This window comes from Sus scrofa, chromosome 12 (genome assembly GCF_000003025.6).
Source record: "Sus scrofa isolate TJ Tabasco breed Duroc chromosome 12, Sscrofa11.1, whole genome shotgun sequence".
NCBI lineage: Eukaryota > Metazoa > Chordata > Mammalia > Artiodactyla > Suidae > Sus > Sus scrofa.
In genome coordinates this window covers 2312971-2340492 of record NC_010454.4, presented here as the reverse complement: position 1 = coordinate 2340492, position 27522 = coordinate 2312971, and the positions used below count along the sequence as shown (strand labels likewise).

General features: G+C 53.4%; 1 protein-coding gene and 1 long non-coding RNA gene across 2 annotated transcripts; one reads left to right on the top strand and one right to left on the bottom strand.

Annotated features, from left to right (window-relative positions):
* GAA (glucosidase alpha, acid) lies at positions 626 to 24686 on the top strand. The gene is given in 23 exon segments (XM_021066505.1): positions 626 to 765; positions 3472 to 3598; positions 3601 to 4034; positions 5121 to 5266; positions 7225 to 7390; positions 7469 to 7565; positions 8023 to 8142; positions 8213 to 8331; positions 8408 to 8539; positions 9274 to 9340; positions 9343 to 9383; positions 9833 to 9946; positions 10042 to 10126; positions 10553 to 10670; positions 11024 to 11037; positions 11040 to 11156; positions 20029 to 20180; positions 20363 to 20511; positions 22037 to 22178; positions 22551 to 22694; positions 23059 to 23223; positions 23443 to 23595; positions 23941 to 24686. Coding segments are annotated over 22 exon segments (2829 nt in total). The 5' UTR covers positions 626 to 765; positions 3472 to 3504; the 3' UTR covers positions 24001 to 24686.
* Positions 666 to 2570, bottom strand: LOC110255946. Its single transcript, XR_002336941.1, has 2 exons — positions 2002 to 2570; positions 666 to 822 (listed from the first exon to the last, which is right to left on the bottom strand). It is a non-coding gene; the product is annotated as an uncharacterized LOC110255946 (long non-coding RNA).

The window sequence follows — 27522 nt, the reverse complement described above, 5'->3', positions numbered from 1 at the left end:
TCCCTGAAAGCAGGGTGACAAGGCTTTCTGGGTCGGCAGTGCCACTTGATCTACTGACCTTCAGTTCTTCCCCATTTTCTCTCTAAACTGTTGGCCGCTGTGACGGGGGCTCCTCCCTTTTCTAGGCTCTCCTCCTGGTCTGTAAAACGGAGGCAGGGAACGCAGGGCATAGGGTGCTGCTCTGGCCGTGCCTCTGGCCACCTGTGCACCTTCTAAGGTCTGGGCGGGAAGGGCCGAGTCAGTGCCTCAGAGCTCCCCAAGTGAGGGCTCCTAGGCTCTGAGTTCCCTAGTTTCGGAATCATGATGACAAGGTGTGTCTGGCAAGGTCACGTGGATCTGGGACACTGTGGTATAAAAGGACATATTTCGTCTGCCCCCCCAGTTTCTGGCATGCAGCTCCTAAAACCCCTGGGAACTTGGGAGTGATGAATGCCTTTCCTGTGCCAATGAGATGACTGGGGGGAGGGGGCTGTACACAGCTTTAAAATGGGGTCTGGTCTCCAGAGGGACTAAGGCACTTTCACCTGGCCTCCCTCGAGGGAGGGAGAGAAGCTGGTGATTAAGCCAATCACCACTGGTCGATGGTTTCATCAGCTGTGCCCACATAATGAAACCCTAAACTAGTTGAGGTTTGGGGGCTTCCCGCCGGTGAACTCATGTTGGTGCTGGGAGGGAGGGCCGCCTGGAGAGGGCGTGGAAGCTCTGCAGCCCTCCCCAGACCTTGCCATCTGGCTGTTCCCACGTCGTGTCCTTGATAATAAACAGGTAACAGTAAGCAAGCACTTTAATGAGTTCTGGGAGTCATCTAGCTGTTTATTCAACCTGTGGAGGAGAGAGGTGTTTTTGGGAACCCAGGAGTTTACAGCCGCTTGGTCGGATGTGCCGGTGACAAGCTGGGACTTGCAGTTAGTGTCTGAAGTGGGGGGTGTCTTGTGGGACTGCGCCCTCAACCTGTGGGGTCGGCACTAACTCTGGGAGTGCGTGTCAGATGTGAGTTCAATTGCTGGACACCCAGCTGGTGTTCAGAGAGTGGAAGAATTGGCTGGTTTGGAAAACCCCACACTTTTGGTGCCAGTCATGTGATACAAACACAGTTCACTCTTGCACCAAATGTACCTGTGGCCCGTGGTGGCTGGAAAGCTCCAGGTGGCCAGTCTGTGTCTCAGAGGCTCAGATGCTCCGTGACCTGGGTGCACCTGTGACTCTTCCCCAACACTCGCATCTCTCTGGCGGTCACAAGGATGCGGCTCCCAGACCTCCTGCCACAGGGAGTGTCGTTGGTGGAGGCTCCGTTGCTGGGCCTGAAGTCCAGCGCTGCATCCTGGCCCAGAACTCTAGGGCGGGCCGCTCCTGGGAGACCTGCACCCCTCTGACAGCCAGCTCTGTCTGGCTTGAGGACCCCCAAACCCATGGACTGGCCTATCCTTCCTTAGTCTCCGTGGCAGTCTGGGGCGCCTGGACCCAGCACCCACCGTGGGGTCTGCCTCGAGTGGCTGTGGTGGCGTTCCCTGGCATCCTCCCCATTTGCTCCCAAACGCACAGAAAGTGCTCCCTGATACAACCCTTGCACTTTGAGGAGTTCCCGCTGTGGCTCAGCGGTAATGAACCCGGCTAATATCCACGAGGACATGGGTTTGATCCCCGGCCTCCCTCAGGGGGTGAGGCTCTGGCATTGCTGTAAGCTGTGGTGTCAGTTGCAGGCATGACTTGGATGTGGCATTGCTGTGGCTGGGGTGTAGGCTGGCGGCTGTGGCTCTGATTCAGCCCCTGGCCTGGGAACTTCCATATGCCACAGGTGCAGCCCTGGCGTGTGTAGTCCAATGTCTGTGTCTGTTCCTCAGGGCGCTGGGCCAGCAAAGTTCCCTGTCAAATACTTAGAACGGACAGGTAAGCAAGATGCAGGTCATCAGTCTTAGAGCCGGAGCAGCCAGGGAGGCTGTGGTGCAGCTGCTGTGCCCGGGACCCAAAACCAGACCCCACACGAGAGGGTTTCTCTCACACCTGGCCGAGGGGCCACGTCCTGGGGGCCAGCCTTCTCCTGAGTGTTGCGTGGGGCTGCAGCGCCCAAGACCCTCACAGGCTGTAGCCTCGTCCGGTCGGCTGGAGGGAGGGTACCTGTCTGCCTTCCGCCAGTCTTCACAGGGGAGCCATCTATTGTCGCAACTTGTTTGTTCCAAGTGTCAGCCTGTCGCGTGGGTTCTGTATGTTATTAAGTCGTTTCTACAGACATTCTAGAAGAGTCTATCTGCAGCGTATTGGAAGACTTCACAATGCACAGGGCTCTGTAACCCTGTTTGGGACTTTTCTCTCCTTTCGCTTTTTCCTCCCTCCCCTACATCCGCCCGCATCCTCGCCAGACAGCGCTTCCAGCCCGGGCGCAGTGGGCCAGGCACAAGCTCAGTCTGGAAGCTGCTTTGAGAGTCCCCTTGATCTGAGAGAGACAGCAGGGAGTGACCGCTTGAAGTGAGATCTTAATTCTCTGCTCAGGAATTGAACCTGGGCAGCCTGGAGGAGGACCAGGAGTCCCAGCCACTAGACCAGCTAGAGGCTAAGACAGAATTGTCCTGATTCTTGCCCCCTGTTGAAAATAAGAATGTGGAGTTCCCGTCATGGTGCAGTGGTCAAGGAACCCAACTAGGAACCATGAGGTTTCGGGTTTGATCCCTGGACTCGCTCAGTGGGTTAAGGATCCGGTGTTGCTGTGAGCTGTGGTGTAGGTCACAGACGCAGCTCAGACCCGGCATTGCTGTGACTGTGGTGTAGGCCGAAGGCTACAGCTCCGATTAGACCTCTAGCCTGGGAACCTCCATATGCCGCCGGTGTGGCCTAGAAAAGGCAAAAAGACAAAAAAAAAAAAGAAAAGAAAATTAGAAGGTTTCAAGGAGGCAAAGACTGTGAAAAGAGGTCTGAAGTATATTGTTAGAGTCACAGCAATAGCGTTTACTTAGGTCAGAAGCAAGGCCTTACCACACACCCCAAAGCGGAGTGTGGGAGTGGGCGTCCCCCGGAGTGAGAAGCGCACCAGCGGTGACTGAATCACTTCAATAGCACGGTTCTTGTTATCCTGTTTGAATTCTCACACCTGACGGGGCACAGGACCCTCCCCAACAAGCGTGCGCATCTTTTGACAAAGACGGATTCCAGAGCAAAGGATGCCGGGACAGCGTCAGGACTCGTTGTGGCCTGGCGCCCCTCCCTTTAGGACCCCCGGGGGCCTTACTGCGCATGTGTAGTTGGGGAGCTCTCTTGACCCCAGGAGAGATGGGAGGGGTCATCTCATGTCTCTACTCCGGCTGAGCTCAGCTCCTGCCACTTACTCCCTCCTTGACGTAGCAGAGAAGCCAGGCCCAGTTAACTCAGCCTAACAAGTCCCAGCTGTTCCCAACCCAGGGCCCATCCAGCTCCTCCCTCACCCTGAGACCCTGGCCGCCCCTCCTGCCGTTCCTTTGAGCCTGGTTCTTCTGTCTGCAGGCCTCCAGGACCCGCTGCCCGTGGCGCCCAGCCATGAGGTGGCCGCCCTGCTCCCGCCCCCTGCTGGGGGTCTGTGCCCTCATCTCCTTGGCCCTCCTGGGGCACGTCCTGCTCCACGACTTCCTGGTGGTCCCCGAGAGCTGCGCAGCTTCTCCCAAGAGCCCGAGGAGATGTACAAAGCTCGCCGGCCCGGAGCCAGCAGCCCGGGGCCCCAGCCCGGCCCAGGGCACCGTGGCAGTCCCAGCGCTGTGCCCACACGGTGCGACCTACCCCCCAACAGCCGCTTCGACTGCGCCCCAGACAAGGCCATCACCCAGGAGCAGTGTGAGGCCCGGGGCTGCTGCTACGTGCCTGCAGGGCCAGGGCCACTGGGCGCCCAGATGGGGCAGCCCTGGTGCTTCTTCCCTCCCAACTACCCCAGTTACAGGCTGGAGAACCTGACCACCACCGAGACGGGCTACACGGCCACCCTGACCCGCGCCACCCCGACCTTCTTCCCCAAGGACGTCATGACCTTACGGCTGGACGTGCTGCTGGAGACTGAGAGCCGTCTCCACTTCACGGTGGGCAGGGGAGGCCCGGGGAAGGTGGGTGGGGGTGGGGCGCGTGTGTAGACAGTGGACAGAGATGGGCCCTGGGGGGTGTTGGCTTATGCGCAGAGGTGTGTTGTGCCCTGTTGAGTCCAGGTGGGAGCAGACGCAGTGCCTACACTGAGGGAAGAGTGGGCCACTAAGACTGACCAGAAGGTGCTGGAACGTGCTTTCAGGGGCCGGCTCAGGGCGAGGCGGTGGGAGGTTAGGTCTCCCTTAGGAGGTGACATCTCATCTGGGGCCTCAAGTAGGAGGAATGGGAGAGTGGAGAGGGAGGAAGGCGAGGTGTTCCGGGCAGTGGCCCGCTGAGGGCAGGGCCTCTTGTCCCATCCATTCCCTGCTGCTTCCCAGCCGCTGGAGAGTGTCTGGCATGTGGCAGGTGCTCAGTAAAAACTTGTCAGCTGAATGAATGTGTAGACGCAAAGGTGAGAGCCTGAAGCCCATAATTTAGTGTGGCCCTGTTGTAACAAAGTAACTGCCAAAGCCACTGAGTGATGACTACGTGCCAGACAGTCCTGGGTGCTCGACCTGTGTTTTCTCAGTCACGCTCAGACTAGATTTGCCAGGTGGCAGAGCATTGCCAGGTTTAGCAAATAAAGACGCAAACTGGAGGAGCTCCCTGGTGGCTCAGCGGGTTGTCACTGCTGTGGCTCTGGTGACAGCTGTGGCACAGGTTCGATCCCTGGCCCTGGAACTTCCACATACCTCAGGCACAGCAAAAAAATATACAAAGTTGAACTTCAGATAACCAAGGAATTAGTCTTTTTTTCAGTGTAAGTACAGCCCACGCAATGTCTGAGGCATATTTATACTAAAAGACATGTTTATCTGCAATGCAGATTTACTAGGCCTTCTATAGGTTCCCCGGCGGCCCACAGGAGGTGCCCTGGCTCTAGACGAGGAGACCGAGGCCCAGGGACGCCGACCGCTCTGTCCACAGCCCCACTCCGTGTGTGGCCACCCTGGACATGGCTGACGCCTCGCTCCTCTGGAGGGTGGAGGGTGGCAGGGGCAGCCGGCCACCACGGGCCTCACGACGCCACCCCTCTTGTCTTCTAGATCAAAGATCCCAACAATAGGCGCTACGAGGTGCCCTTGGAGACCCCGCGTGTCCGCAGCCGGGCACCCTCCACACTCTACAGCGTGGAGTTCTCAGACGAGCCTTTTGGGGTGGTTGTGAGGCGGAAGCCGTCTGGACGGGTGCTGTGAGTGTCCAGTCTCTGTGGCCCCCATCTGGGTGGAAGGGTATTGTTCCTGACCCTGTCGAGGTCCCCTTCCCACTCCAGCCTCCTTGCTGCTCCTGGCCCTCGGGGAGCCTCAGAGGCCCCCCTGCAACCATCCAGCCCAGAGGGTCCCGGTGGGGGTGACCCCCCACCACTGGGGACACTCAGCCACAGCTGGAGACATGTCAGGTTGTCACCACTGGGGGTGGGGGTGCAAGGATGCTTCTCAACATCCTACAACACACGGGAGGGCCCAGAACACAGAGCAACCGGCCCGATGGTGACAGTACCTCCGCTGAGAAAGCCTGGTCCAGTCTGAAGTGCCACCCCTGCTCCAGGCAACACCCCCTACCCTGCTGAATTCTTGGTGGGTTTTTTTTGGTTGGCTTTTTTTGTTTTGCTTTTTAGGGCCACACCTGCAGCATATGGAGGTTCCCAGGCTAAGGGCCTAATCGGAGTTACAGCTGCCGGCCTACACCACAGCCACAGCAATGCCAGATCCGAGCCACGTCTGTGACCTACACCACAACTTACGGAAACGCCAGATCCTTAACCCACTGAGCGAGGCCAGGGATTGAACCCGCAACCTCAAGGTTCCTAGTCGGATTCGTTCCACCTGCGCCACGACGGGCACTCCAGTATTCTTGTTTATTTATCTGTCACGGACTGCGCATCAGGCACTGCAGTGCTCATCTCGTCAATTGGACGTAGGTCCTGTTATTCTCCCCATTTTGCAGACGGGGAGACAGAGGCACAGAGAAGCCAAGTGCTTGCTGGCGTGTGACAGAGCCCAGCCCAGGTGCTGGCCACCCTGCTCCGTTTCCCTCCCAGGCTGTGCCCTCCCGGGACCTCACCTCAGCTTGGGTCATGACTGTCATCTGCCCGAGGCAGGAGCCTTTCCTGTCCCTCCTGAACCAGCAGCTCCTAGAGCAGTTCCTACACCAGCAGGGGCGCAGGGGTGTTTGTGGAGAGAAGGAGGGTGTTGCTTGGTCTCGTCACCCCCGCCCCCCGGCCCCCCGCTCCCCCAGGTACTGGGTGCACAGATGCATCTTTTAGACTCAAGTGCCGTGGCTGAGTCTAAGTGTGGCCAAGGCCCAGAAGCACCCCCATACCCCCAGCTTGCAGAGTCAGCAGTTCTGCTGCGGCCGCCCACCGGGCTGTGTCCCTGCCGCTGGGCTGGGCAAGCCCCTTTCCCAGGCAAGCCCCTTTCCCAGGACGCACCCCGTGCACTTGCCCACATAGCAGGTGCCCTACTTTGGCGGTGAGCTCAGCTGCAGGCTTGGAAGGAGGGATTTGGATGTGCCCTAATCTTCAGAGCACCTGCCTTCTGAAGTGCATTTCTTTCCTGTTGCCCATTTATTTCTTGGCCGGGCGTTACGGACCTGTTCCCAGGGCTGACATGGCAGGGAGAGGCAGCTGGGGTCCACCACAACATGGCATCAGAGCAGGTGTAGGGTGGGGGCTGGCTCTGCCGTTGTGGGGAGGGGTTCTCTCTGAGAAGCTGACCTGTAAGCAGAGCTCAGAGAGACGTTTCTAAAGCATTTTTTCAGATCTTGGCCGAGAAAACACACACACACAGACACACACACACACACACACACACACACAGACACACACACACACACACAGACACACACACACACACACACACACGTCTTGCCAAGGGCCAGCCGGGGTTCGGTGGAAGCTCATGCTGGGAGATTAGCTGTGATGCATCTTCTGTGCAGAGGGGGTCCAACCGTGGCTTCTGCCTTGCTTTTGCCCCCGCGGGACCATGGGGCACCCTGGCTGGGCAGCTCCAGCGGGTCTGGGAGCAGTTTGGCCCTCACAGGAGGTGCTCAGGGCCACGACTCCCAGGACTGGAAGGGTTTTGGGTGGCCCTGCCCAGCACCGGCTTGTGGTCAGGGTTCGTGGGGCCATGGGCTCTGGTCTCCTGGCAGGCTGAACACGACGGTGGCCCCGCTGTTCTTCGCCGACCAGTTTCTGCAGCTGTCCACCTCCCTGCCGTCCCAGCACATCACGGGCCTCGCCGAGCACCTCGGGTCCCTGATGCTCAGCACCAACTGGACCAAGGCCACCCTCTGGAATCGGGACATCGCCCCCGCGGTAAGGGGCGGCCGGGCGGGGCCTGGGGTCAGAGGCCACGTGGGCCGGGCACTAAAGCAGGTGTCCACCGTGTCCCAGCCTGACTTGAACCTATACGGGTCCCACCCTTTCTACCTGGTGCTGGAGGATGGCGGGTCGGCTCACGGGGTCTTCCTGCTGAACAGCAATGCCATGGGTAAGTAAGGGGCATGGAGGCCCCATATGCCCCAACCAGTTCTGCTTCTGTGCCCCCCTGCCTGTCCCAGGGCTTCCCTGGTCCCACCTTCATAAAAGGGGTGGGGGCTCTCCGCACCTGCCCAGCAGGCTGGAGGTAGAGGAGGGGGCATTGATTTGGGCCTCGTTCACTCTTCCAAGAAATGACTGGTGGACTGTGGCCTGCGGCTCTGCCCCTTGGTGCTCCTAAGGTGGCCTCTGGGATCCCTGCCAGAGGCAGGCTGAGGCCAGAAAGGGGGTCCCAGGTCCAGCTGCTCAGCATCACCCGTCCTGGTCCAAACCCTTCAGTGGTTCAGGCTCAGAATGGATATTCTGGGCCCCAAGCTCGCTGTGGGACGACCCTGCCTCTCCAGCGGTGGTCTGCCCTGCGGACCGGGTGGTGAGCATTTGTCCCTGAGCCCCAGGGCTGTTTTCCCTAGACGTGGTCCTGCAGCCCAGCCCAGCCCTCAGCTGGAGGTCGACAGGCGGGATCCTGGACGTGTACCTCTTCCTGGGCCCGGAGCCCAAGAGCGTGGTGCGGCAGTACCTGGACGTCGTGGGTAGGCCAGCGCCCAGCCCCCGCCCTCCCTCCCCGGCCCCCTACCCACTCACGGTCACCTCGGCTCCCAGGCTACCCGTTCATGCCGCCGTACTGGGCCCTGGGCTTCCATCTGTGCCGCTGGGGCTACTCCTCCACCGCCATCACCCGCCAGGTCGTGGAGAACATGACCACGGCCCGCTTCCCCCTGGTGAGTGACGGGGGGCGGGGGGGGCCGTGGTGGGGCAGGGGTGGTGGGCCGGACCCCGACCGCCTTGTGGCTGCAGGACGTCCAGTGGAACGACCTGGACTACATGGACGCCAGGCGGGACTTCACTTTCAACAAGGACAGCTTCGGGGACTTCCCGGCCATGGTGCGGGAGCTCCACCAAGGCGGCCGGCGCTACGTGATGATCGTGGTGAGTGCCCCCCCCCCGGGAGGAGCAGGCTCTTTGGGAAGGAGAGGGGCCCAGTGGCTCCAACTCGCGGTGGTCCCTGCTGTCCAGTGATGTCCCTGGAACCATCTGTCACCCAGCATCCTCGGGGCGGTAGCTTACTGGGACAGCTTAAATCCAGGTGGGGGCGGGGCTGCTCAGCTGAGGCCACTCGGCGGTGGAAGGCCAGGTGGAGCTGGTTCCGGGCGGTCCCGTCGGGCGCAGGATCTGAGCGGCTCAGCAGGAGGTGCTTCCTTGGGCCAGTCCTGCAGCCCGAGGGCTGTGTGATTCCGGGCCTGGTGCAGCCGCGGTCAGCCTGCGGCTGGAGGAGGGGAGGGGAGCCGGGATGACCAAGGGGCCGCCACCACGGATGCCCCTCAGTTGAGGAAACCCGTTTGGAGTCGGGCTGGTGGTCATTTCCGTCCTCAAGGCCGGTCTGGGGGCAGCAGGGTCTGGGGGCAGAGCACGGGGGGGACGATGCAGACCTTCCGTTACTCTAAATGAATCATGCTGACCGTAGAACGTTTGCCAACGCTGGGCCCGTGAAGCCCAGGCGAGGCTGCATCCAGGTGCGCCCCCTTCGGCCATCCGGGGGCGGGGTCACGTGCACGTCCAGGTCTGCCTCGTTAACGTTTAGCCAGGGCGTTTCCTCATTTCCCTGCGATGGGCGCCAAGGCTTCAGGCGCTTCCTTCTCGTCCTGACTGGTTCCTCACCCCAGGATCCTGCCATCAGCAGCTCCGGCCCCCCAGGGACCTACCGCCCCTATGACGAGGGTCTGCGGAGGGGGTCTTCGTCACCAATGAGACGGGGCAGCCGCTGATTGGGAAGGTACGGCAGGGCCTGGGGGCCAGGGTGAGAAAGCAGGGGTCTCCGGCCAGTGGGATAGGGGTGGCGTCATAGCCGGGGGTGACAGTGGCTCCTGGCCCTTGTGTCAGGGCCCTTGTTTTCAGGCACAAGCTCTGCAGACCCCCGGGGAGGCCTCGGGGTCCTGCATCGCCTTCCTGGCGGTTCCCAGGGCTGCCCGGCGGGGTCCTGACCTCCCACTCTAGCATGGGCCGGGAACCAGCGGAAGCGCCCCTGCCGAGGGAGGGCTGCCAGGGCCACTAGGAGGGTGGATTCTGGGGCCTGGTCTGAAAGTGGGCGCTCTCCCCACGCTCCTCCCTCCAAGGTCCGTCCAGTCCCAGGGAGACGAGGGGGTCTGCAGCCTGGGGCGGCCGAGACGCCCGGGCCTCAGGCAGGCTCCAGGGGCCCCATCTCCCGTCTGGCCTCTTGTCCAGGTGTGGCCTGGACTCACCGCTTTCCCTGACTTCACCAATCCCGAGGCCCTTGACTGGTGGCAGGACATGGTGGCTGAGTTCCACGCCCAGGTGCCCTTTGATGGCATGTGGATTGTGAGTGTGGCCCTGCCCCTGGGTGTCCCCCGGCCTCGGGGACTGGCCCCAGCCTCCGCACCAGGCAGGGCGCTCAGCCTCAGGGCCTCTCGCAGGACATGAACGAGCCGTCGAATTTCGTGAGGGGCTCAGTGGACGGCTGCCCTGACAGCGACCTGGAGAACCCTCCTTACGTGCCAGGTGAGCTGCCCCCACCTGCCCACCCCCCAGCCCCAGTTGGCTGGGGATTTAATGGCTCAGATCGGGGATTCCCTTCTCTGGTTTCTGACAGCTGATGGGCAGCAGCCGGCCTGGGAGGGACAGGTGGGGACAGCTCACCTGGCACCTGGGAGAGGCACGATGCTGACCCGGCATGTGCAGCTGAGGCCAGACCCTTCCAAGGGCGTGTTTCAGGCTCAGGCAGCCAGACTGGGGAAGAGGGAAAAGGGCTCAGGAGCAGACGGACGTGAAGTCTGGGTCTGCAGAAGCCAGCCTGTGGCATCCCCACCTCCTGTCCTTAGAAAGGTGGAGACTACAGGAACACACCCCTAGTCCGAGGGGCTCCCAGCATGTGGGGCAGCAGCCTGCTGGGCAGAGGCTGCAGGGAAACCACCCCCTCTCCTCCAGGGGTTGTGGGCGGGATGCTCCAGGCAGCCACCATCTGCGCGTCAAGCCGCCAGTTCCTCTCCACGCACTACGACCTGCACAACCTGTATGGCCTGACTGAAGCCTTGGCCTCCCACAGGTGAGGGGCCCCAGGGTGCAGGAGGGAGAGGAGGAAGCCCAGGGCCCCCCAGCTCCATGCCCGGGGCTCAGGGGAAGGGCATGGCGATGAGGCAGGAGGCCAGGGCTGACCAGGGCCCCTGACCCCCTTGAGTGTCGAGGGACGAGGGACGCTTGTCCTCCCCGTGACATGTGCATCTTCAAGGGCAGTCTGGCAGCAGAAGTGACTGCCCAGCAGACACTGGCAGTGGCCTTGGCCATCTGGCTCCTTGCGCCCAGTTCGTCCTTGCTGCTGCACTCCCAGGCACTCTGGAGGCGGTGACAGGGTTCCAGGTGCCCCCGCCTCCATACGACTCTGTTCCCCACCCCGCCCAGGGCACTGGTGAAGGTTCGGGGACGCGTCCCTTTGTGATCTCTCGCTCGACCTTCGCGGGCCACGGCCGATACGCCGGCCACTGGACAGGGGATGTGTGGAGCAACTGGGAGCAGCTTTCCTACTCTGTGCCAGGTGAGAGCACCTGTCAGGGGGGTGCGAGGAGAGGAGCGTGGGCCCCTCCCCAGTGAGGTGAGCCCAGAGCTGGGTCCCCAGGGAGATGTTGCCGCCATGGCGTGGGGCCCACAGGCAATTCCTGTGGGGCAGGCCCCGCACACCTGTGCGAGTGGGCTCACCTGTGCAAGTGGGTGCACCTGTGCCACCCCTTCCAAGCATCCCCACCTCTGATTCATGCTACTACCTGCCATCAGTAGCATCCCTTCTGGAGCTCCCTAGTGGCACACTGGGTTAAGGATCTGGCATTGTCGTGACAGTGGTGCAGGTTTGATCCCGGGCCCAGGGAAAGAAAGAATGTCCCTTCTGGTGACCACATCCTGGGCTGCGTGAAATCGCATCAGAGCTCAGTCCAGAGGCTGTTCTCATTCCTCTTGTCTCAATGCCCAGCTCCACCCTGGAGGAGGAATTGTGTTGCGAGAGCTCTGAAGCTGCAGACGCACGTTAGGCCCAGGGGTGGCTCGGGAGCCCTGCAGAAGGGCTTAGAGTGATGGCCAGGATCACAGCTGTAACGAGCCTCCCCAGCCCCCAGCATGGAAGCGCTTTCACAGTGGCAGGCTCGCTTCCACAGGGATGCTCTGCAGCGCCTCGGGCCATGGGGACCACCCTCCGAGCTGAGCTCTTGGGTGAGCAGTCCATCCCTCCTTCCAGAGGCGGTGACTGGCTCTGCCCACAGTGCCACCGGGCTCTGATGTTCACCCTGGAGCTGGCATGGAGGGTCAGGCTGATCTCTGAAGCTGCCCCACAGCCAGATGCCTGAGCTTTTGGCCACCCCTTGTGGCTCTTGGGTTTCAGTTCTGATGTGAGCTGTCGTTACCAGACTAAGGCCATGCAGCTCCCAGGACCTGCTGCGGCCCAGACCAGCGTCCCTAGCCGCCCCAGGCTGAGCCCTGTCCTGCCTGCTGGCTCCCAAGGAGACGCTGAGGAGAGGGGCGACCCAGAGCCCTGGAGTCCTGCTAGGAGGTGGTGGGGGCAGGGCGGGGCCCAGATGCCCAGGAAGCTATCTGACCCTTCAGCACCTCAGGGGACTCACTGACCCTCTGCTATAACCAAGTACCACACCCTGGGCCGCTTAAAACCACAGACTGCTTCTTAGACCAGAAGTCTGATCACGGTGTTGGCAGGGCCTCACGCTCTCTGAGACTCTGGGTTGAATCCTGTCTGTTCTTCCAGCTCCAGGCAGCTGCCTGCAGTCCTTGGCCATCGTTGGCTTGGGGCTGTGTCACCCTAACCTCTGCATCTGTCCTCTCTTCTTCCTGTATCTTGGTTGTCACATGGCCCTTTCCCTCATTTTTTTTAATTTGCTGTGCTGTGCAGTGTTGTTGTTTATTTTATATATAGTGGTTTGTATCTGCTAATCCCAAACTTCTAATTTATCCGGACCCACCCCTTTCCCCTTTGGTAACCAAAAGTTTGTTTTCTATGCCTGTGGCTCTATCTCTGTTTTGTAAATAAGTTTATTTGTATCATATTTTAGATTCTACATATAGGTGATATGATATTTGACTTTGACTTAACTCAGTTTGATAATCTCTGCATCCATCCATGTTGCTGCAAGTGGCATTATTTCATTCTTTTTTATGGCTGCGTTGTAGTCCATTGTGTGTTTGTGTGTACAAGCCACACCTTCTTTATCCATTCATCCAGTGATGGACTTTTAGGTTGCTTTCAATGTCTTAGCTATAGTAAATAGTGGTACAGTGAACACTGGGGTGCATTTATCTTTTCAAATTAGAGTTTTCTCTGGATATATGCCCAGGATTGGGATTGCTGAATCACATAGTAACTCTGTTTTTAGTTTTTAAAGGAACATCCACACTGTTGTCTTAGTGGCCGTACTATTTACATTCCCACCAGCAGTGTAGAAAGGTTCCTTTTTCCTACACCTTCTTTACTATTTATTATTTGTAGACTTTTTTTTTTCTTTTTATGGCCACACCTGTGGCCATATGGAAGTTCTTAGATCAGCAGTTGAATCACACTTGCAGCTGGGGCCTACACCACAGCCGTAGCAACCCCACATCTGAGCTGCATTTGCAACCTAGGTTGCAGCTTGTGGCAATGCCAGATCCTTAACCCACTAGCAAGGCCAGGGATCAAACCCGCATCCTCACGGAGACAACTTCAGGTCCTTAGCCCCCTGAGCGACAGTGGGAACTCCGTAGTATTGGTAGACTTTTTTCTAATGCAGGCCATTCTGACCAGTGTGAGGTGATCTCGGTGTAGTTTGACTTGTATTACTCTAATCATTAGAGAGACTGAGCCTCTTTTCATGTGCCTGTTGGCCATCTGCATGTCTTCTCGGGAGTATCTATTTAGGTCCTCTGCCCATTTTTTGATTTTTTTTAATTATTGAGTTGTACGAGCCATTTGTATACTTTGGAAGTTAAACCCTTGTCAGTCTCATTGTCTGCAGATACTTTCTCACGATCTGTAATTTGTCTTTTCATTTTGCTTATGGTTTCCTCTGCAGAAGCTTTTCAGTTTGATCAGGTCCCATTTATTACCGCTGTGATTTCTGTTGCCCTGGGAGAGTGACCTGAGAAAACATGGCTACCATTTATGTCCAAGAATGTCTTGCCTGTGTTCTGTGCGAGGCGTCATGTCTTATGTTTAAGTCTTTACCCCATTGTGAGTTCATTTTTGTGCGGGAAGCCTCGTTGGTTTACACGAGGCTGTCCGGCTTTCCCAACACCACTTGCCAAAGGGACTGTCTTTTCTCCATTGTATATTCTTGCCTCCTTTGTCAAAGATTAATTGACTGTAGGTGTGGGTTTATTTCTGGGCTCTCTATTCTGTTCCATTGATCCATATGTCTGTTTTGTGCCAGTAACAAGGTGTTTTGATTTTTGTAGCTCTGGAGTATTGCGTGAGGTCTGGGAGGCTTATGTGTCCAAGCTTTGTTCTTTTTTTGCCTCAGGATTGCTTTGGTAATTCTGGGTCATGGTTCCACATAGACTCTAGGATTATTGGTTGTAGTTCTGTGAAAAGTGTCACAGATAATCCCACAGGGATCACGTTTAATCTGTAGATTGCTTTGGGTAATGTGGCCGTTTTAACAATATTCTTTGCATCCAAGAGCATAAGGTATCTTTCCATTTCTTTGAGTCATCTTCGGCCTCCTTTGTCAATGTTTTGTAGTTCTGGGGATATACGTCTTTCACTTCCTTGGTCAGGTTTATTCCTAAGTATTTTATTTCTGGAAGTATGATTTTAAAAGGTTTTTTTTTTCACTTTCCCTTTCTGATATATCACTCTTAGTATAATGAAATGCAGCCGAATTCATTATTTCATTTCCTTAACCATATGCTAAATTTTGTATCCTGCCATCGTGCTGAATTCATTTATCAGTTCTAGTAGTTTCTGTGTAGAATCTTTAAGGTTTTCTACGTATAGTATCGGGTCATCATGTCATCTGCTTATAATGACGGTATAACTTTTTCTTTTCCAGTTTGGATGTCTTTTATATCTTTTGCTTTTCTGGCTGCTGTGGCTAGGATGTCCAATACTGTGTTGAATCGAAGTGGTGAGAGTGGGCATCCTTCTCTCGTTCCATGTTTTACCAGGAAGGCTTTCGGCTTTGCATGTTTGAGTATTATGTTGGCTGTGGTCTGTCATAAATAGCTTTTATTATGTGCCCACTTTGGTAAGAGTTTTTATCATTAGTGGATGTTGAATTTTGTCAAGTGCTGTTCCTACATCTATTGAGATGATCATGTGGTTTTGCATTTTCCTGATGGGGTGAATCGCATTTATTGATTTGCGTATGTCAACCATCCTTGCGACCCTGGGATGAATCCCACTTGATCATGGCATGTGATCTTTTTTATTTATTGTTGGTTTAGTCTGCTAATATTTTGTTAAGAATTTTTGCATCTATATTTGTCAAAGATATTGACCTGTAATTTTCTTTTTTGGTTGTGTCTGTCTCGTTTTGGTATCAGGGTGAGAATGGCTTCAGAGAATATCTTTGGGAGGGTTCCCTCCTTTTTAGCCTTTTGGAAGTATTTGAGAAGGATCAGTATTAGTTCTTTGTATATTTGGTGTAATTCCCAGTGAAACTATCTAGCCTGGAATTTTGTTTGCAGGGAGCTTGTGTGTGTGTGTACAAATTCCATTTCACTTTTTTTTTTTTCCTTTTGCTTTTTAGGGCCACAGCTGCAGCATATGGAGGTCCCCAGGCTAGGAGTCGAATCGGAGCTACAGCTGGTGGCCTATGCTGCAGCCATGGCAACACGGGATCCAAGCTGCGTCTGTGACATACACCACAGCTCATGACAATGCTGGATCCTTAACCCACGGAGCGAGGCCAGGGATTGAACCTGTATCATCATGAATCTTAGTCGGGTTTGTTAACCACTGAGCCACAAAGGGAACTCCCTCCATTTCACTTCTAATGAGTGGTCTGTTCAAATTATTTATTTCTTCTTCTTCTTCTTTTTTTTTTTTTTGGTCTTTTTGATATTTCTTGGGCCGCTCCCGCGGCATATGGAGGTTCCCAGGCTAGGGGTCGAATCAGAGCTGTAGCCACCAGACCACTCCAGAGCCACAGCAATGCAGGATCCGAGCCGCGTCTGCAACCTACACCACAGCTCACTGCAACGCCGGATCGTTAACCCACTGAGCAAGGGCAGGGACCGAACCCGCAACCTCATGGTTCCTAGTCGGATTCGTTAACCACTGCGCCACGACGGGAACTCCTATTTATTTCTTCTTGATTCCATTTGGGTGGGCTGGATATTTTTAGAAACTTGTGCATTTCTTCTAGGTTGTTCACTTTGCTGGCATATAATTGTGCATAGGGTTCTTATGGGTTTTTGTATTTCTGTAGTATTGGTTATTTCTCCTCTTTCATTTATTTTGTTTACTTGGGTCCTTTCTCTTTGCTTCTTAGTAAATTTGCCAGAGGTTTGTCAATTTTGTTTACCCTTTAAAGAAGTACCCCTTGATTTCATGCAATTTTTTTCTAGTTTAATAATAATAAATCTGTTTTATTTATTTCCTCTCTGATCTTTCTTTCTTTCCTTCTGCTGACTTTAGGGGGCTTTTTAAAATTCTTTTTCTAATTCTTTTAGGTGGTAGGTTAAGTTGTTGATGAGGGTTTTTTGAGGAAGGCCTGTATCGCTGTGAACTTCCCTCTAAGTCTTGCTTTTGCTGCATCCCACAGAGTTGGTATGGTTTTGTTTCCTTGTAATTTGTCTCAAAATTTTTTTAATTTTATGCCCGCACCTATGGCATATGGAAGTTGCCAGGCCAGGGACTGAAGCCAAGCTGCAGTTGCAGCAACACTGGATCCTTTAACTCAGTGCACCAGGCCAGGGATCGAACCCACACCTCCCAGTGACTCATGCTACTACACAGTCAGATTCTTAGACCACTGCACAACAGTGGGAATGCCTCAAGATATTTTTTAATTTCCTCTTTAGATTTCATTGTCGACCCACTGGTTTTTTTTAGTAGTACGTTGTTTAGTTTCTCTATAATTGTGTTTTTTCCCTTCTCATTTCCCTTTGTGTGGTTAATTTCTAGTTTAATGCCATTGTGGTCAGAAGAGACGCTTGAGATAATTTTTATTTTTTTAACTTACTTATTTTGCTTTTTAGGGCTGCACTTGTGGCATATGGATGTTCCTAGGCTAGGGGTCAAATCAGAACTGCAGCTGTCGGCCTATGCCACAGCCACAGAAGTACCAGATCCTTAACCCACTGAGCAGGGCCAGGGTTCAAACCCAAATCCTTGTGGATAATAGTCAGATTCATAACCCACTGAGCTATAATGGGAACTCCAGATAATTTCTATATTCTTAAATTTATTGAGGCTTGTTTTGTGTCTAGTATATGGTCAATCTTTGAGAATGTTCCATGTGCAATTAAAAAGAATGTGTACTCTAAGTTCCCACTGTGGTACAGGAGGTTAAGGGTCCAGCATTGTCTCTCCAGCAGCATGGGTTCAATCCCCAGCCTGGCTTATTGGGTTAAGGATCCAGCATTACCACGGCTGTGGCTTGGATTAGATCCCTTGGCCTAGGGCTTTCCATATGCCATGGGTGCAGCCAAAAAAAAGAAAAAGTATTGTTTCCTTTTGGTATCAATTAAGTCTAACCGTTCTATCATCTAGGATCTCCGTGGCCTTCCTGATCTTCTGTCTAGAAGGTGTCCATTGGTGTCAGTGGGTGTTAAGGTCTCTTGCTATCATTCCTGTCAATTTCTCCTCATGTCTGTTAGTATTCTATGTATTGAGCTGATCCTATATTGGGTGTATATATGTTAATGAGTATAATATCATCTTATATTCATCCTTTTTTCATGATATAGTGCCCTTCTTTATCTTTCTTTATGGCCTTGGAAAGTCTGTTTTTTCTGATAATAGAATTGCCACCTCCACTTTATTTTCATTTCTATTTGCATAATATCTTTTTTCATCCCTTCACTTTCAGTCTATTTCTTCTTTGTTCCTTTTTCTTTTTGTGGTTTGGTGTTTTGTTTTTTTTATTATGCTTGTTTCTTTTTGGATTTTGTGACCGTTGTGTGTTTCTGATGTGTGGTTACCCTGTTTTTCAAGTATGCTAACCCATTACTGCATCTACTTGCTCTAGACTAGTGATCGTATAGGTTCAAATACATTCTGAAGAAAACTTACATTTGATTACTCCCCTCCCCCACATTTTGATTTGATGTCCTCTTCTGCATCTTCATGTTTATCCTTTGACTGTGCATTGTACTTACTGCTTTCAAAAAAAACTCTAATTAAAAAAAAAAATCTTTCTACTGGCTTATTTCAGTGATTTGCTTTCCAACTGTCATTTTCTCTTTCCTATGGAGTCTTGCTTCTTTTCTATAAGATCTTTCAATATTTCTCTTAGGATAGGTATAGTATTGCTGTATTCTTAGTTATTGCCTGTTGGAGAAATTCTTTATTGTTCCTTCTAGTCTATTTTTTTTGTTTGTTTACATAATGTTTTTTTTCCATTATAGCTGGTTTACAGTGTTCTGTCAATTTTCTCCTGTACAGCATGGTGACCCAGTTACACATACATGTATACATTCTTTTCAGTCTGTTGCGTTTTTTACTTGTGAGGGTGAACTGATGATTTTCAAGCTCCTTACTCGCAGACCTAAAAATCCCAAATCCCAAGATGACCTTGGTTTATACTTTTGTTTTGTAGGTAAGTTTGCATTTTCTGTATGCTAGGAAGCAAATTCTACTGGGTTTTTAAAGTGAAGGTTTAATTGTTAAGTATGCGGTTTATAAGTGTTCTCCTGGGTGTGTTTTTAAAACGAAATCACTCTCTTAAAGCTCAGAGAAGCAGATCCTTAAAAAAAATGGTGCATTATGAGAGAATATAGAATTATTTATTCAACTGAAACAACTGCTTTAAAAAACTGTTCAAAAGATTGGCTTAAGTTTCAGACTAATATTATGTATTTTATTTTTTAAGATACGTGGATGATATGTAGATATAAATATTTAATTCTTTAGTTCAAAGACTTAACCTGTAGGTTTCAATCATCAAAATTATATTCCTAAAATAATATGCTTCCAACTTATTCCATTTACAGATAACAGATGGTTATTTAAAGTGTTGACTGTGGTGGGTCTTTTTTCTAGTTATCTGCACTTTGTTAAAGTCTCATCTTGAAAATTTTCCCCTCATTCGAAGATGTTTAACTCTATTTGCATTAAATACAGTGATTCATTACTTTTGTTAAATTTACAGAAAGTGTGACACCTGTAACATCCTTTATTTTTATTTTTTAGTTATTTCCCCAATACAGTTTTTTTCTACTGTACAACATGGTGACCCAGTTACACATACATGTACACATTCTTTTTTCTCACATGATCCTGCTCCATCATTTGTGGCTAGATATAGTTCCCAGTGCTACACAGCAGGATCTCATTGCTAATCTAGTCCAAAGGCAATAGTCTGTATCTATTAACCCCAAGTTCCCAATCCCTCCCCCTTGGCAACCACAAGTCTGTTCTCCAAGCCCATGATTTTCTTTGCTGTGGAAAGATTCATTTGTGCCATATATTAGATTCCAGATATGTGATATCATATGGTTTTTGTCTTTCTCTTTCTTAGTTCACTCAGTATGAGAGTCTCTAGTTCCATCCGTGTTGCTGCAAATGGCATTATCTTGTTCTTTTTTAGGGCTGGCTCCTTCTATTCTAAATGATAACCTTGCTGGATCGAATATCCTAGGTTGCAGATTTTTCCCATTCAGGATTTTGAATATATCTTGCCACCCCATCTGGTGTGTAATTTTTGTGACGAAATCAGCTGATAGCCGTATGGCAGTTCCCTGTAGTTAACTGTTTTTCTCTTGCTGCCCTTAGAATCCTCTCTTCATTTTAACTTTTGCCATTTAATTAGAACACGTCCTGGTGTGGGTCTGCGTGGGTTGATCATGTTTGGGACCCTCTGTGCGTCTTGTACCTCGTTCCCCCTTCTGATGAGGTCACTGGAGTGGCCCTAATCCATCCTGACTCATCTCAACCTTATATCTGCAGTCATCCTATTTCCCAGTAAGGTCACATTCATAGCAAATGGGGCTTAGAACTACAACTTACCGGGGTGGGGGGGCATAATTCACCCCTAATGGGTGTGGTCTGCTCTGCCCACCCTGGGTATTAGGGAGCAGGTACAGCTTGCCCTGCTGCTGACGGTGAGTGGCAGTTGCAGGGGTCAGCAGTGTACTGACCATGGCGTGGGGGCTGGGTGGGGAGGACTTGAGGAGGGATCCTCGCCTCCAGCCTGTTCAGCAGGGGTGTCTGTTGGGCTGCTGGTCCTGCTGCGGCACTCAGATGCCCGTCTGGCGCTGCCCTCCAGAAATCCTGCTCTTCAATCTGCTGGGGGTGCCCCTGGTGGGGGCTGACATCTGCGGCTTCCTGGGCGACACTTCGGAGGAGCTTTGCGTGCGCTGGACCCAGCTGGGGGCCTTCTACCCTTTCATGAGGAACCACAACAACCTGAACAGCCTGGTAGGCGGGGGCAGCAGGGGAGGCCACGCCCTGGGGAACACCGCTTTCTGTGCCAGTGCACCCACAGCTGGCTGACCTGGAAGGGCCGGGACTCCCTGGTGAGAGGAACTCGGTCTGTAGCCCCAGCCCCCAGGTGCCTCCTCTCCTTCCTGCTCCCCCACTTCCCCTCTCCCGGCCCACAGCCGCAGGAGCCGTACCGGTTCAGCGACTCTGCGCAGCGAGCCATGAGAAAGGCCTTCACCCTGCGCTACACACTGCTGCCCTACCTCTACACGCTGTTCCACGGGGCCCACGTCAGGGGCGAGACTGTGGCCAGGCCCCTCTTCCTGGAGTGAGTACCTAGGTTGGGAGCAACGGCCTTGGACTCGCTGACCCCAGGGCAGCTGCCCTGCCCGGGGGAGTGTTCCAGGCACCAAGAAAGGGAGGAGGCTGTAGCAAAACCTGGGCTTCCCCCCCCCAGGGGCCCCCTGCACCCCTAGTTCCTACCCCTGAGATTCCAACTCAAAACTGGGGTACCAGAGAAGGGAAAAGGTCAGGATGAACACTGAGTACAAACCAGGCCAACAGACGGTCAGACAAGGTGTAAGATCATGACTGAATCTGTGGCTTAAGGCTCCAAGACCACAAGAGAAATTCAGTAGATGCTCCTCAAGTAGGACTTAATACACGTGGGAAGTTACTGAACCATGAAATGGCATCGGAAATCAGTGCATTAAAAGATTCTCCAGTAGTGGGGTTCCTGTCGTGGCACAACAGAAACGGATCCAACTAGGAACCACGAGGTTGTGGGTTTGATCCCGGGCCTTGTTCAGTGGGTTAAGGATCCGGCGTTGCCGTGAGCTGTGGTGTAGGTCACAGATGCGGCTCTGATTAGACCCCTAGCCTGGGAACCTCCATACGCCACAGGTGCAGCCCTAAAAAGACAAAAAGACCAAAAAAAAAAAAAAATTCTCCAATAGTACATTAGTTAGCTATTTGGAAAAATTAGCTTATTTTCCTCTTACGCCATACAAACATGAGTTCCAGGTGGATTAAATAGTTCAATGTCAAAAATTAAGCTGTAGAGGAATTCCCACTGTGATGCAATGGGATTGGTGGCGTCTTGGGAGTGCTGGGTCACAGGTTCCATCCCCAGCCCAGCACAGGGGGTTGGGGATCTGACATTGCTGCAGCTCAGATCTGACCCCTGGCCCCAGAACTCCATATGCTGTGCGGTGGCTAAAAAGAAAAAGAAAAAAATTAAGCTGTAGAAGAAGCCACAGGAAAATAGAATGTTTTTCTATACTTTGGCAGGAGCGCACTTTGTAAGTATCAAAACTGACAAGCAAAGGGTGGTTTGATTTAGAAAAAAAGGTAACATCTCTCTGAACATAAACAAAAATATTAGAACTGCCCTGAATATAGATTATGTCAAGGTAAACAAAGAGGAGAAAACACTCAATAAAATGACAGCCACTCTCCCTAGTGTATAGAAACTCAGACCAGGGGTGCGACCGTTAAGAGTCAAACAGCAAGCTCCCCAGGGTGTGGTGCGGCGGGTTACGGATCTGGCGTTGTTGCACCTGTGGCGTGGGCTTGAGTCCTGGCCACAAAAAAACTTCCACGTGCTGCCGAAAAAAGCCAAACAGACAGGAGAGCAAAAACGCAATTTGCAAACAGGAGGCATGAATGTGTCCTGTCTGGACTGTTGGGCAGGGAGAGGCTCTTCTCGGCTCCTGCCTTGACTTCAGTCTGCAGGAACTAGTCCTGCCGCATGTAACCTGAGTCCTGTGGGTCTGTTCTGAGCCCCATGGGCCCCTTGGGCCCACTGACCGCAGAGGTCACCAGGCCCCCACGCCCATCCCTCCTGTTTGAAGGTTCCCCGAGGACCCCCGCACCTGGACTGTGGACCGACAGCTCCTGTGGGGGGAGGCTCTGCTTGTCACCCCGGTGCTCGAGGCTGGGCAGGTCCAGGTCACTGGCTACTTTCCGTGTGGCACGTGGTACGACCTGCAGACAGTGAGTCCTGGGACCTGAAACCTGGGGGGTTGGAGGGGGCTCTCCCTCAGCCCTGGGTGTGGACCAGATGGTTGAGTCCCGGGTCCATGTTCCACCAGCAGCATCTCATGCCGTCCCTGCAAACAGCCATTTCCAGGTGGGGAGACCAAGGCTGAGCAGGTGACTTGCCACTGAGCTGGGCAGGGACTCCAGTTGTCCTGCTCCCAAACTCCTGCCCCTTCTCACGTCCTCTGACTTGCCCTGCCTGAGCCCTGGCTCAGGCCTCTCATGCTGTCCTCACCGTGTGGCCAGGTCTCTGGTCTCGGCTCCTGATGATGGCGCAGGGGCTTGGCACTGCCCAGGACCCTTTTGTGACGTAATGTCCCCCTCCAGGTGCCAGTGGAACCCTCTGGCAGCCTTCCGCCTCCTGCACCCCTCCCACCTGCCATCCACAGCAAGGGACAGTGGGTGACGCTGCCCGCCCCACTGGACACCATCAGCCTCCACCTCCGGGCCGGGTGCATCATCCCCATGCAGGTACCTGGGCCGGCCTGAGCCCGTCTGTCCAGCCCTGAGGCCGCTGGCCCCCCACCTCTGTACAGTGGGGGCCTGCCCGGGCCTGGCCGAGATGATGATTCTCAGGTTCGGGGGGACCTGACTGGGGAGGGACCTGCTGCTGAGCAGCTGGGAGGGAGCCCTGCTTCAAAGTCCGTCTGCAAACCTCTGTGGGCCTCTAATGTCCTCTAAGGTAGGTCTGCCTGGCCAGGGGGTCCCCATGGGTGTTCACGCCGCTCAGCCTCAGGCTGTCCTACAGCACAGCACTGGCCCAGCCGAGCGTTCCTCACGCCAGGGTCTGGAGGCCTCCAGCAGGCTTGGCAGTGACCTGGGCCACCCCCTCCAGGGCCCTGGACTCACGACCACAGAATCCCGTAAGCAGCCCATGGCCCTGGCTGTGGCCCTGACCACGAGTGGAAAGGCCCAAGGGGAGCTGTTCTGGGACGACGGGGAGAGCCTGGGAGTGCTGGACCGTGGGGCCTACACGCAGGTCGTCTTCCTGGCCCAAAATGTGAGTCCTGGGACCAGCACAGGCTGGGGTCCTCTTGGGTGGTGATCCTGGCTGGACACGGGGAGCTGGCTGGGGGTGTGGGGCTGGCCAGAGTCCTCTGCACCGTGCACGTCCCAGGGTTCTTGGGGGTGCCTTTTCCCGTCTGCTGTCTGCCCCATGGGGCTCTCTGCCCCAGGCCGTGTTCTCAGGTCTCCGCTCCCATCTCTCTGCTCCGGCCAGAACACCATCGTGAACGAGCTGGTGCACCTGAGCAGTGAGGGGGCCGACCTGCAGCTGAGGAGGGTGACGGTCCTGGGGGTGGCCACAGCCCCCCAAAACGTCCTCTCCAACGGTGTTCCTGTCTCCAACTTCACCTACAGCGCCGACACAGAGGCAAGAGCGCCCAGATTTAGGCCAGAGGGCCTGTCCCCGGGGCGGGGGTGGGGCAGGAAGCCCACCGAGCTGTCCAGAAGGGGGAGGGCACTCGGGCCATGCCAGGGGAGGAGCGAGAAGGTGCTGCCTCCTCGCACTCGCTATCCTCTGCCTGTGCCACACTGTCGGCACTGGTTGAAGGGCATTTGTTCCAAAGCCAACTGAGGTGGCCGCTGCCAGGAGTGCTGGCAGGGCACAGAGCAGGAAGCTCCCAGGTCAGGACCGGCCGCGGGTCCACCCTCCTGCCTGCCTCGTGTCTGCAGCCAAGGGTCTGAGGGCCAAGCTGCGCTCCGTTTCCCTCTGCAGACCCTGGACATCCCTGTCTCGCTGAGGATGGGAGAGCAGTTTCTCATCAGCTGGTCTTAAGCCGGGGCCGGGGGGTGCGGCTCCCTCACAGCCTCCCAGCCGCCCAGCTCCCGCTCCCTCAGCTGTGTGCGCCGTGGGCCAGGAGCACTTTCCCCGTGTCGCATGGCGCTGACATCCCTGAACACCCGGATCTGCTCGTGAGTCTGCCTCCTGGGCTCTGAGGCGCCTGCCCAGACCGCAGGCGGGCCAGTGCCCCGCGGGGCACGCTGTGCTTGGAATGTTTACTGGAAGGTCTGCCGCTCCCGTCACCGTGGTGCGTGCCCACCCTGGGCAGCTCTCTGCTTCTCCAGGAGCACAGAGCTAGGGGCTGCTGCCCCAAGGACAGGTGGGGGCTGGCACCAGTCTGAAAGAGTAGGGTCAGGAACTCGGCAGAACGCACAGGACTTGGGGATGCCTTAACCTGAAGTGCAATTGTTTTAAGTCACGCTTCTGCTGGTCCTTCTGGGTTCAGGGCCAGGAGGATGTGGCCGAGGCCACGCAGGGAATTTGACGTAAATGCAGTCACACGGCACGTGTTCTTTTCTAGTATTATGCGTCGTTACGACTTTGAGATTCACTTGTGCTGCGTGTGCTTTTGCATTACCAGTGTTCCACTGTGCAGATGTGCCACGTTCATCGAATTTAATGGCCATCGGGACTGTCTTTGGTTTTTGGCTGTTATGAATAAAGACGTGAGCAATCCTGGACAGGGCTCTGGATGGACATGTTTTCACTGCCCTCGAGCAAGTGCCAAGGGGACGGGTCACGCTGTCTGTGCGGGTAGGGGGAGGGGAATGCTTTAAGAAACGGCTGAACTGTTTTCCAAGTGGTTGACCGGCTCTGCACCCCGGCCACCTTGCCTTCACCGGGTCTGGTGTGTCTGCTCCCTTTCAGCTCTTCCCGAGGGTGGACCGTGTTCTGATGTGCGTGTCCCTAAAGACCACCGATGGCAAGTGTCTTTTCATGGACTTATGACACCCATCAATCTTTGGTGCAGTGTCTGTTCAGGTATTTTGCCCCTTTTTTTACTTGGATGTGTTCACCTTATTGAGTTATAAATTTTTTCCCATTTCCACCATAACACGTTACCACCGTCTTGGTGACTGACCCTGAGACTTATTCTACCAGAGTCCTGTGTGTGAGACATTTGAGTCCTACCGGGCTACCGTCAGGTGTCAGCAGGGCTGCTTTCCTCTCTGGATGCTCCAGGGGAGAATCTGCTTCCTCGCTCAGGGAGGTTGTTGGCAGAATTCGGTTCCTGCATTCGAGGTCTGAGGTCCTGGTATCCCTGTGGCTGTCAGCCATCGTCCTCAGCTTCCCACAGTGCTCCATCCTGGCTCATGGCGCCCTCATGTGCAAATCCAGCAATGATGGGCTGGGTCCGTCTCACCCCTGAGAGTCTCCCCTGACTCTTTCATGATGCCACTCTGAGCCACAGGGACCCCAAGCATGTGTGACTTTTAAGGGCTCATGTGGTTAGACAGGGTCCACCTGGGTAATCCAGGATACTCATCTCAAAATCTTCAGTGTAATCACATCTGTGAAGTCCCTTTTGCCCTTTAATGTGGCACAGTCACAGGTTCCAGGGATTAAGACATGGGCATTTTATTTTTTATTATAGTTGATTTACAATGGCCTGTCAACTTCTGCGATACAGCAACGTGACCCAGTTATACATAAATATACATTATTTTCTCACATTATCCTCCATCATGTTCCATCACAAGTAAATGGATATAGGTCCCTGTGCTTTATAGGACCTCACTGCTTATCCACTCAAGATGCACTAGTTTGTGTCTAACCCCACACTCCTAGTCCATCTCCCTCCTCCCCCTCGGCAACCATAAGCCTCTTCTCCACATCCAGGACTTTCTTTTCTGTAGATTCATTTGTGCCATGTATTAGATTCCAAATATAAGTGACATCATATGGTATTTGTCTTCCCTGACTTACATCACATAGTATTGAGTCTCTAGTTCCATCCATGTTACTGCAAATGGCATTATTTTGTTCTTTTTTATGGCTGAATAGTATTCCATTGTGTATACATACCACATCTTAATCCATTCATCTGTCAATGGACGTTTAGGTGGTTTCCATGTCTTGGCTATTGTGAATAGTGCTGCAGTGAACATAGGGGTGCATGTATCTTTTTCAAGGAAAGTACTGTATTTATGCCCAGGAGTGGGATTGTGGATTATATGGTAGTTCTGTAGTTCTCTGAGGTACCTCCATACTGTTTTCTATAGTGGTTGTACCAATTTACATTCCCACCAACAGTGGAGGAGGGTTCCTCCACACCTTCCCAGAATTTGTTATGTGAAGACTTACTAATAATGGCCATTAATGACTGGTTTGAAGTGGTGTCTCATTATAGTTTTGACCTGCATTTCTCTAATAATTAGTGATGTTGGGCAGTTTTTCATATGCCTGTTGGCCATCCGTATGTCTCCTTTAGAGAAATGTCTATTCAGGTCTTCTGCCCATTTTTCAATTTTTTTTTTTTTTTGGCTGTCGCACTGTTTGAATATTTGGAGATGAAGCCCTTGTCAGTTGCATCGTTTGAAACTATTTTCTCCAATTCTAGAGGTTCTCTTTTTGTTTTGTTGTTTTTTTTTTTTTTTTTAATGATTTCCTTTCACTGTGCAAAATCTTGTCAGTTTGATTAGGTCCCATTGGTTTATTTTTGCTTTGATTTCTGTTGCCTTGGGAGACTGACCTAAGGAAACATCTGTAAGGTTTGCTGCCAGAGAAGGTTTTGCCTACGTTCTCTTCTAGGAGCTTTATGGTGTCTTGTTTTGTTTAAGTCTCCAAGCCATTTTGAGTTTATTTTTGTGCAGTGTGAGGACGTGTCCGAGTTTCACTGATGTGCACGCAGCTGTCGTTTTCCCAGCATCACTTGCTGAAGAGACTGCCTTTGCCCCATTTGATAGTCTTGCCTCCTTTGCCAAGATTAGTTGGCCATAGCTATCTGGGTTTGTTTCTCTGTTCCATGGTCTGTATGTCTGCTTTTGTACTAGTACCACACTCTTGATTACTGTAGCTTTGTAATATTGTCTGAAGTCTGGGAGAGTTAAGTTTTGTTTTGTTTTTTGCTTTTTTAGGCCACATTTGTGGCACATGGCAGTTCCCAGGCCAGGGGTCAGATCAGAGCTACAACTGTGGGCCTAGGCCACAGCCGCAATCATGTGGGACCCAAGTCACATCTGCGACCTAAACCACAGTTCATGGCAATACCGGATCCCCGACCTACTAAGTGAGGCCAGGGATCAAATCCTCACCCTCACAGATACTAGTTTCCGTGACACCACAAGGGGAACTCCCTCCTGCTTGGTTTCTGCTGCACAGGATTGCTGTGGCAATTCTGGGTCTTTTATGGTTCCATATAAATTTCTGGATTGTTTGTTGTAGTTCAGTGAAAAATGGTATTTTGGGGGGGCCATTATTCCACCTAGGCATAAAGTTCTTCCTAAGTCCTCAGCCAAGTATGGGCAAGTATCCGCCCCCCCCCCCCCTTGCTCATGCTTTTTAAGTATAATCTTG